Source organism: Gadus morhua, chromosome 18, assembly GCF_902167405.1.
Source record: "Gadus morhua chromosome 18, gadMor3.0, whole genome shotgun sequence".
Lineage (NCBI taxonomy): Eukaryota > Metazoa > Chordata > Actinopteri > Gadiformes > Gadidae > Gadus > Gadus morhua.
This window is the reverse complement of record NC_044065.1, coordinates 8497825-8508679: the sequence shown is the minus strand read 5'-3', so window position 1 is coordinate 8508679 and position 10855 is coordinate 8497825. Positions and strand designations below refer to the sequence as shown.

The following is a 10855-nucleotide window of genomic DNA, read 5'->3' as shown; positions in this document are numbered from 1 at the left end:
CTTTTTTTTATTTTTGGGTGGTGACTTATTGGGTGAGTGCTGCAACCAGTGCTAAACTATTGTTATTCTAAGGCTTTATTCTTTCTGTCTTTATTCTTCACTAACTTCTCCTGCCAGGTTGAGTCCAGTTTATCTCTGGAGTCAGAGGAACCTGGGATGGAGGTCTCAACTCAACGTAATAACTCAAAACATTTCCTGATTGGTTCTTGCTGAATATGATAACCACTACCCTGGGATAGGATATATTGTCATTTTATTCTACAGAGAGACGGTTAGTTAACTGGTCACAAGAGGGCAGCAGAGAGTACCCATGGCATGTATTGTACACGTTTCTGTGTACAAGTCAGGAACGTGTATTGCTTCTTTTATTTATTTTTGATTATTTGTTATTTTGTCTGTGCTTTAGTAGAAATTTTAATATTAACTATTGAAATAATTAGAAACCATCTTCACAATGCTTCCTACACCAATAAGAAAGACATGATAGCAAGGGGGGAACTAAACTCTGGTGTCTGTTTTCCGGGATGGTAAATAAAAAGCACAAACAGGAACTTGCTGTCAGTTCTCGCCATTTCAGAAAAAGCCCCACCAGAAATGATCATTTAATTACAATTTCCTCTCTAATACCGCTGTCGTTTCGGGTGTAACTCTGGAGGAAGCCGTTGTGTTGTTGGAGATCTATTTGGTGGTGATGATTATTTCATTCTCCTGGGCGGTGTACTTTATCTTCGTCTCTAAGCCCGTTCTGGGCAAAAGTTAGAGAAGAAAAAAAACAAAGACACCATGGATTTCTCAAAATTCCTTGACGACGACTTCGAGGTGAAAGACTGGGTGAACGGTGCCTTCCGTGTGGCGCAGAAGGAGGCGCCGGGGAAGGCAGATGCACACGCCGCTACCCTGGTGATGAAGCTGCAGCTCTTCATCCAGGAGGTCAACAATGCTATCGAAGGTGAGTGGTTGGTGGTCCTGCAGTCACCCAAGCTGTGTGGGTCCGACAGTGACCCTAGATTTACGGGTCATACAGTGGTCCGTTTGACAGACCTCTTACGTCAATACACGCTTTATCTTTTTATTTTGTTTATATTTCTAAATGTATGTATGTACATATGCCTTCATACAGAGAGCAGTATCCAGGCGCTGCAGAACATGCCCAGGGTTCTCAGGGACGTGGAGGCTCTGAAGCAGGAGGCTTCGTTCCTCAAGGAGCAGATGGTTCTGGTGAAGGAGGACATCCGCAAGTTTGAGCAGGACACGGTGCAGTCCATGCAGGTGAGAGCTTTCAGAAGGGCTCTGTTTGGGTCCTGGATCTGGATAGTTCTGTCCTGGTTCAGATTTGCATGTTATTGTATATTTATGAATCTCTTCCACAAAACCATTAATACAAAATAAAATTACATTTATGTTTTTAATGTACAACACTTGTACATAAAAACAACCACTGTGTGATGCAACCTACATCAAGCATAAATGTAATATTCCAAAATCACGTTATTTACATATTCATCAATTTAATTAATTAATCAATAACCCATTGTTGACCTTCAATAATGGAAAATGGCGCGGAAGTGTTGTGTGTCTGGTGTTGGTTGTGTGTCTGGTGTTGGATGTGTGTCTGGTGTTGGTTGTGTGTGTTTGGTGTTGGTTGTGTGTGTGTGATCCATGTCCCTCTCTCCTCAGGTGCTGGTGGCTATCGACCAGGTGAAGAGCCGCATGCAGCTCTCTGCTGAGGCGCTGCAGGAGGCCGACAAGTGGAGCACGCTCAGTGCTGACATCGAGGAGACCTTCAAGACACAGGTAACAGGACGTGGTGGAACAACTCAGCACACATAACATAAGTCATGTTATAAGTCATGCAAGAACTCATGTTATAAGTCATGTTATAATTAATGTTATAGGTCATGTTATAAGTTATGTAAGACCTCATGTTATTAGTCATGTAATGCCGCTTTTCCACTGCATGGTACCAGCTCGACACGACTCGACTCGACTCGACTCAGCTCGCCTTTTTTGCGTTTCCACCGCGAAAACATGGTATCTGGTACCTGAAGTGGCTGCTTTTTCTAGTACCGCCTCGCTCTAGGTTCCAAGCGGCTGAGCCGATGCTAAAAGGTGACGTCGGCAGACGGCCGGCCACTGATTGGCCAGAGAGTGTGACGAAGTCACGAGAGCGACATGGCAACCATGCTGGTAACAGCCATAGCAGCGCCGCAGCCAACATATTCCACTTCTTCAACATGCCAGCTAATAATACGAACACGAATACCATCGCATCGATGTTCTCCATTGTTGTTATGTGGGTTCTGTCCATGTGTGGGTTACGTAGGTGTTGTTTGGGTCGCGTACAAAAATACGTCACGGCCCTTTCGCGCAGCCGACCCCGCCCACGTCCCGGAGGTACTATTTGCTGTGGAAAAGGACCCGCGCTGCTACCGTGTCGAGTCGTGTCGTGTCGAGTCGAGCTACATGTGCGGTGGAAAAGCGGCATAAGACATGTTATTAGTCATGTAAGAACTCATGTTATAAGTCTTAAGAACTCATGTTATTAGTCATGTAAGAACTCATGTTATAAGTATGGTTATAAGTCTGGTTAGAAGTCATAATACATACTTCAATTCATATTACATTCATGTCAATTCATGCCATAAGTCACGTTGTAAATCCTATTAGAAGTGCCATTATAAGTCATATTGTAAGTGAATGAGCCCTTCTGTCTGGCAGGACTTTGCGGTGATCTCGTCCAAGCTGACCAGCATGCAGGGCAGTCTGGCCATGCTGGTGGACACCCCAGACTACTCTGATAAGTGTGTCCACCTGGAGGCTCTGAAGAACCGGCTGGAAGCTCTGGCCAGCACTCAGATCGTCTCCACCTTCAACTCCATGGCTACGGGTAGGTCAACCACTTCTAACATTATGGCTACAGGTAAGAGTTGTCATGCTCATCATACTACTCATACTCCTGCCTTCATTCAGGTTCATTCACCACAATATGCTGTGTTGTGTTGCAGACCAAGCCAAGCTGTTTGTTAAAGTCTTCTCGGAGATGGACCGCATGCCCCAGCTGCTGGCCTACTACTACAAGTGTCACAAGGTAGAGAAAAGGACAATGGAACTATACTATAAACTATAACCACAGTAAAAATACAGATATCGTCATTGTCATCTCTGATAGATTTCTTTACCCTTCTTAAAACTGTGTGTGTGTGTGTGTGTGTGTGTGTGTGCCTCTATATCTGTGTATGTGTTTGTCTGTGCCCCTATATGTAATGGTTAATCTGTGTGCAGGGTCAGCTGTTGTCCTCCTGGGTGGAGCTGTCCCAGAGCGAGCTGACGGTGAACCAGCAGCTCTCAGAGTTCTACGACAACCTGCTGTCTGCCTGGCACGCACAGATCCACTGGACCAGCCAGGTCAGTGCCCCTCATACTCCACTCTGGGATTCCCAGCCAACCGCTCGGGCTGGTGAACAAACACCAAGCCAGAGGGAGATGGGCTTGTTCAGGGCAGGGTAGGAGCCAAAACACGGGCAGGACATTTATTTTCTGGACCTGGGTTAATGGTTTTTTAATAGTCACAGACTTTTCAAAACGTGCAAAGCCTTTCTTAACGTGCACAGCCTTTTCCTAAAGCTAATATACTTTTATTAGATATACATGACTTTTCCAATAATACCCAGGTTTGCTTGTCGTTCCAATAATCCAATAGTTAAACTCAGTTTTAGACTTGTCTTATTCTGCGAGCCTTGTTTTTTAAAGCACCTGTTCTAAATCTCTTCTCTGAAATACTCTATGTACTTCCGACCGTTCACGACCTCATGTGCAGTACCCTACTCTGATTAGGGGTGGGAATCTCTTGGCACCTCACGATTCGATTCGGATTATGAGGTCAACGATTCGATTCTGAAGCGATTATCGATGCATCTCGATGCATCTCGATGCAACAAATTCTTTTTATGCACATTTCCATGCGTGATTTTTCAAAAATATATATTATACATCTGGGTTTGCTACTCAGAGTTTGCTAATCACTTCCTACTTTTGTGATGATCATAAAAGACATCAACAGATGAATTAACTTATCTAATATTTCACAAGAGAGAAAGCTTTTGTCACAAATATGATTTTCTATGAACAATGCAATAATCAATGCAGCTTGCATTATAACACAATATGGAAGCATGCAAAAAATAGGTTTCAGTTTTATTTTATTTCTAATCTTTCTTTTCTCTGTCATTCAAGGAAAAACTGCTCTTGAATTAGAAGGAGTTCTTGTGTCTGGCTGTGAGTTTGCGCGCATGCTATGCATAGGCTGATTCGCAATCGTGTCAAGACAAATCAGATTGGCCAATACACACTGAAGATAAATTCAAAAAATTTAAAATTACAAAAATTATCCCTCTCTGGCGAACAAAATGTTGCAGCAGGCAAAAAACAACAAAAGATTATCGTTCTAGCGAGAATCGCGATGCATCGAAGAATCGATTATTTTTCCCACCCCTAACTCTGATACCCTCCCCCCCCCAGGTGTTCAAGAAGCCCTACGAGGTGGTGACGGTGCTGCTGATCCAGACCCTGGGCAACATGGTGCCCTCGGTGCCCGTGTGCGTCAGCTCGGCCCTGGAGCGCTGTGACCCGGAGGGGAGGCTGGAGGCCCTGCTGGAGCTGCACCACACCACCTCCACCTTCACCCACAGCCTGGAGGCCGCCACGCTGCCGCACCTCGGTACGGAGGGTCACACGGGGCACGCTCCACAGGCTCTCACGACTGGGCACGTACAGGGGTCACGGGGTTGAAGGTTAAAGGTCAACATGCGGCCCATCCTTTGTACATATCTTGAAGGTCAGCTGGGAGATGAACGGTCGTCCTAGTCTGTGTGTGTAATATATAGTGTGTATATTTATACATCTGTGTGTGTGTGTGTGTGTGTGTAGGAGAGGCCAACCCTATGAAGCTGTGTGAGCTGGTGTGTGTTCTTCTGGAGCCCTACAAATCTTACCAGCTGCAGTACGGAGAGCTGGAAGAGGTCAACCTGCTGATCCAGATCAGTGCTGTACCCCTGGTAACACACACACACACACACACACACACACACACACACACACACACACACACACACACACACACACACACACACACACACACACACACACACACACACACACACACACACTGTGCTGTACCCCTGGTGACAAAGTCACAGACAGACAGACTCACTTACATTTTGATGTTGTGTGATGTCATCTGTGATGTAACCTGTGTGATGCCCCGCCCCCCAGGAACATGGTGAGGTCATGGACTGTGTGCAGGAGCTCAGCCAATCGGTGGCCAAGCTGTTCTCTCTGGCGGGAGGAGCCGTGGAGCGATGCGTGCGCCTTTCCGACGGCCTCGCCGTGCGAGGGCTACTGCACGCGCTCAAAGCTCTCTTTACCAAGTAATATGTGTGTGTGTGTGTGTGTGTGTACATATATAGACATACATACATGCAAACATACTACTGCACGTGATCAAATCTCTTTTTATTTATATTTTATATTTTTTTTTACATTTTGATATATGTTTTGCTGTAAGTTGTATATTAACATAATTAACTTCTTTCAAATATATCTACTTCTCCACCACCCCGTGTAAAACACTGTAAAAGATGAATATTATATAATGATATTATAATATATTGCTATGTGTGCAGGTACGTGTCCGACTTTTCGACCACCCTGCAGTCTATCAGGAGGAAGTGCAAACTGGAGGAAATGCCCACTTCCTCTGTCTTCCAGGAGGATTGGACGGCCTTCCAGAATTCTGTCAGGTGGGTGGGGCCTCTTTGAGGATCATGTAGTTGATGAATGAAGACAAGTTGCTGGGTGCTGAGTTAGTGATCTAGTTGAATGAATGATGTTTGTGGTGTGTTCCCAGGATCATCGCGACCTGTGGAGAGCTACTGAGACAGTTCGGGGCCTTCGAACAGCAGCTGTCCAACAAGTAAGACCTGTGATCACACTGGCATCAATCTAGCATGTCTGTCGTGTGTGTCTGGTAACCAAAAATATCAATTCACGTTGCCCTGTACACATCTCTACATATATATGGTGCATGGCATTTTAGGTTCTTATTGAAATGTGGTTACCGAAACATCTTTCTTTAAAATATTTGTTATAATTTCACCAAACGTTTTCTCTCTAATACTGAGATTTCAGAAATATTTATTATCATAATTAAGCTGTTATTTGACTTATTTACTTATCCCTCTTCTCCCATTTCCCTTCACCTCTACTCCTCCCAAAGGATCCTTGGAACGGCGGGAAAGTACCTGTCAGAGTCCTACAGCCCGCGTAGCCTGCCTGCCATTCAGGAAGTGAGTTCGTCGGACAGGAAGTGTCCATCGGGCCGCAGCCCCTGGCAGGAGTACAACTACCTTCAGAAAGGAAACACGGCAGAGTACAACGGTGTGATGGAGCTGCTGTACTCCCTGAAGGTAGGGAGGGCGGCTGTCCAATAGCATCTATGAAATGCACACAACCGCCCATTCACCTCAACGTACCTTGCTCACCCAATGCATACAGCTGAAGGGAACGACCGATTTATCTCAGTCTCTGGGGCAGGTCTTTTATTTTGAAGCTGTGTACCCCTCTGTGGCCTATTTTACTGTGAATCTGTGTCTTTCCTATTGGAGTATTTTATTGTGAACCTGTGTGTATCTACCGGGTTTTCTCTGTGGGGAGGTCTTTTATGGTTAACCTGGGTCTCCTCTATGTGGTATCAGGTATCAGGTGTGAGGCAGTGTGTATCTACGGGTACTCCTGTGGAGGTGTCTTTCTACTAACATCACAGTGATATTGTGTCTGCGGCGACTTGCAGGAGAAGGCCACGGGGGCATCCAGTCTGCTGGCGGAGCCGCGAGCCGCCCTGACGCGGCTGAACCAGCAGGCCAACCGGCTGGCCTTCGACTCGGTCTTCCTGCAGATCAAACACCAGATCCACCAGCTGCACCGCCTGGAGGTCAGCATCAGCACCACGTTGTCGTGGTTGCCCCGAGGGATGTGGCCGGTTGTTGTTTGTGTGTTACTTCAGTGAATGTGTGTAAACGTGTTTGTCCCCCTAGCAGAGGGTTAGTGTCTTTACTGTCGTTCCTGTCGGAGTGATGCTGTATTGAGTGTGTGTAAGCGTGTAGTATGTTACTGCGTTGTATCTGTTACATGCAGTTTATTAGCAGAGTGTGTGTTACTGTAGTGTATGCGTGTTGTTCACATGTAGTTTGCCCTCCTACCAGAGTGGGGACGTTGGTCCAGGAGACCGCTACACAGACGACCTCCCCACGTTCAGTCTGTCCCCGCAGGAATACATCAGCAACGTATGACAGAAACCACACACAACACCGAGCAATACCACCACACACAACACCGGGCAATACAACTAACACACAACACACAGCAATACAGCCACACACAACCACCTAACAATACAACTAACACACAAGACACAAACAACAAACAATGCAGCTAACACACAACCACCAAACAACACAACCACACACAATCACCAAACAATACAACTATCTGTGTATTTGTACCACAAAATACCACCGCAAAAATGCGGTGGTATACACAACAAAAAAAGTAGCTATAATACTGCGTCTCTTACTCATTAGATCTCTGTATTCCACCCCTTAGATCGGTCAGTACATCATGTCTCTACCGCTACACCTGGAGCCCTTTGTGACGCAGGAAGACCCAGCGCTGGAGCTCGCACTGCATGCTGGGAAACTCCCCTTCCCTCCTGAGCAGGGTGAGTGTATACCACTCCTATTCCCCCTCCTCACCCCTTCTGTCGTCGGTCTACCAGGTGTTGTACTGCTCTTTATCTCTCCTCCTCCTCTCTCTGAACTCACTCTCTATCACTCCCTCTCCACCTTCTGTACTCTCTTCACCTCCCCACCCTTCTGCTGTGCACGCTCTTTTCTCCCGTGCACTCTCTCATGTCCCGTGCACTCTTATGTCCCGTGCACTTTCTTATGTCTTGTGCACTCTCTTTTGTCCCGTGCACTCTTATGTCCCGTGCACTCTCTTATGTCCCGTGCACTCTCTTATGTGGTGCACTCTCTTATGTCTCGTGCACTCTCTTATGTCCCGGGCACTCTCTTATGTGGTGCACTCTCTTATGCCCCGTGCACTCTCTTATGCCCCGTGCACTCTCTTGTGTCACGTGCACTCTCTTATGTCCTGTGCATTCTCCTCTGCATCCATATCGCTGCTCATCCTCCTCCTCTTCGTCTTCTATATATTCCTCATCATCCTCACTACCCTCATCTTCCTAATCATCCTCTTCTTCATAATTCTCCTTATTTTCATCTTCAACCCTCTTCCTCTTCCCCACTCCCTTCCTGGTCCTTGCTCCCTCCTCATCCTCCTCCTCATCACCTTCCTCCTCCGTCCCCTCCTCTTCCTCAGGAGACGATCTTCCCGAGCTCGACAACACGGCTGACTATTGGCTGGGCTCCATTGCCCGGGCGACCATGCAGACGTACTGTGACGCCATCCTCCAGGTCCCCCACCTGCAACCCCGCGCCACCAAGCAGATGATCACCGACATCGGTGAGACCCCGCCCGGGCGCCTGGCCGCCCCTCACCCCCCCCCCACTCGGAAGGCCACCTGCCACTCACTCACTTGTCCCGCCTCTACACCGCCACATAGACATTATCGATTTCTGTTTCTTAACAATTAAATCGTACTCAAACTGCTTTGCTTGTTACATTAAAGTTGCAATGTGCAGGATGTATGATTGAACCCCTCCCAGTCAGTAAGTGCATGGGAGACAACTTATAGCATATTAGCATATTTTATTTGCAAAATATATCAGTTATACAATGGGATTTTATTGATATTAATATTGAACTCACCGTTGATCAGCATTGACCTTAGATATGTCCAGGTTATATTAAGCAGCTAACTTGAAATATTACACATTGCAACTTTAATATGTTATTTATATATTGTTTTTAAAGTATTGTTATATATTTAATATACGATAGATCAATGAAAGTATTTATCGAGTAATAAGTATTGCTCTATTGCAAAGTATTGATTTATATTATCAAGTATTGCTCAGTGATATACATTTAACATGATCGAACTATTATTTGTAAAGTTTTGATTCTAATCAGTAGAGTAAGTGTTGACTAGTGATTGTCTCCTCCAGAGTACCTGAGCAATGTGATGGATGCCCTGGGTCTCCAGCCCTCCCGCTCCCTGCAGAACATCCTGGCCCTGCTCAGGTCTCGACCAGAGGACTACAGGCAGACCGCTAAACCCCTGCCCCGCCGCATGGCCTCCACAATCGCCGCCATCCGGGGGCTCGACTACTGAGCCCTGCCCAGCCAGAGACTTCTCGCCTGGGGGACAGCAAAGTTATGGACTGAGGGGATGGATGGGAGTCAGCAGTGTTTCCAAAATAATGCAAGCCATTTCCGTGTTTTTTTAATAATCTTTTTTTTTGTTGTGTGTTCCATGAGGTGGAGGGTGGGGTGGTTGGGGACATTGTTGTTCCGAAGTTGTATCGTTGGACTTCGTAACGTCCTGTTGGGAAGTAGACTGTAATATATTTTTCACTCTCATATGAAATTCATCTGTCATTTTAAATAAATTAGCGGGCAATTCCCAAAAACTATTTCTGTGTCAATATCAAATAAAAATTGAAAGCTTTTAATTGTTCAATTCAGAACATAAAGGTGAGTTGCATGATGTTATGCAACTGTTATGCAATATATGTTTATGTAAATATGGATTGCGGAAGCATATATTTTGAGGTCAAACTCAGTTCAGTGTGTGCGCAAATTAATAGTCGTATAATATATAATATTTATTTTCCACTCAATCCAGTTCAATGAAAACACGAAACATAGAGAGCTGTAGCAAATCTTGGTTTCCTTTTATAAACGATCATTCACAAAAATATCAAATACATTTATATTTATAGTATCGCGACTATTATTAGGCGCGTGGTTGTCTGATGCGTGGTTTTTATTACTCATCTATCGGTGGGGCAAGTCTCCGCCACCACCCCCACCCCCGACCTCCCTCCATCACCAAGCACAGCTTCCTCTGCCCGTGACGTCACCGTCCCCGCCCTGCCTGCGGTATCCGTACGAGGTGATGGAGACGAGGCCTCGCGGTGGAAAAACAACCAGAGAACCGGGACACAACAACACTCCCTTCCCCGGAAACTAACGGTCTAAAATCGTCGATTGACATCCATCACAGCTCTGGATTTTTTATTCCTGGTGGCCAGGTGACGCAACGTTTCAAGCAGAAACGCGGCGACATTTTTTTTAGCCGGGAACTCCTCGGTGTGGACCAGATCGAGGTGTCTGAAAGGAGGTGTCTCCGGTCAACACGATCCAGGGGGGAAAAATCGACACAACGACTCCCCGGACTGCCTGTGGATACAAAGACGGTAACCGCTCGTGTCTCTGTACGTTTCTGGGGGGGTCAGTGCGACGGGTGGAGTCGCGCATCGCGCACCGGGTAAATAAATGATGAGGGGTGGGTGACCCTCTCGTGACGGCGGGGTCCATCTGTGTAGCCCCCCCCCTAGATGTTGACATTCTTTGTGGGCGCTCAAATCCCAGCGTGGTTGATCATCACCAGCCCTTGGGTTAAACCGTGACACCGTGCGCGCGTGATGATGCTTTGTGACCGGAGGAGCGGCGGCGACTCCTCCTCGAGATGATGCCGATGGCGGTTCCCGTCTCGAGTGGCACCGACCGGGCTTTTAATGGGGAGCGCTCCGCGGCGCGTTTTTATGCAATCCGACGCAGTGTTGCCAGTGGACCGATTACTCCCGCCGTGCTTTTAAGAACAATAGTGGTG

At 46.5% G+C, this 10855-nt stretch overlaps 1 protein-coding gene across 1 annotated transcript; it reads left to right on the top strand.

Annotated features, from left to right (window-relative positions):
• Positions 1-526: 526 nt before the first annotated feature.
• On the top strand, positions 527-9653 carry cog7 (component of oligomeric golgi complex 7). The gene is made up of 17 exons (XM_030340428.1): positions 527-949; positions 1121-1269; positions 1678-1794; positions 2719-2887; positions 3006-3088; positions 3283-3405; positions 4519-4717; positions 4927-5054; positions 5272-5426; positions 5682-5798; positions 5906-5971; positions 6275-6464; positions 6848-6988; positions 7260-7340; positions 7660-7774; positions 8437-8580; positions 9186-9653. Exons 1-17 carry the CDS (start codon positions 784-786, stop codon positions 9350-9352), a joined length of 2310 nt encoding a protein of 769 aa, XP_030196288.1. The 5' UTR covers positions 527-783; the 3' UTR covers positions 9353-9653.
• The last annotated feature ends 1202 nt before the right edge of the window (positions 9654-10855 follow it).

Excerpts from the sequence above, each read along its gene's own strand:
- cog7 (XM_030340428.1), top strand. The coding sequence starts at position 784 with ATGGATTTCTCAAAATTCCTTGACGACGACTTCGAGGTGAAAGACTGG. Across the intron at positions 5,427-5,681 it reads CTCAAAGCTCTCTTTACCAA|GTACGTGTCCGACTTTTCGA; the intron begins GTAATATGTGTG and ends CTATGTGTGCAG. Across the intron at positions 6,989-7,259 it reads ACCAGCTGCACCGCCTGGAG|AGTGGGGACGTTGGTCCAGG; the intron begins GTCAGCATCAGC and ends CCCTCCTACCAG.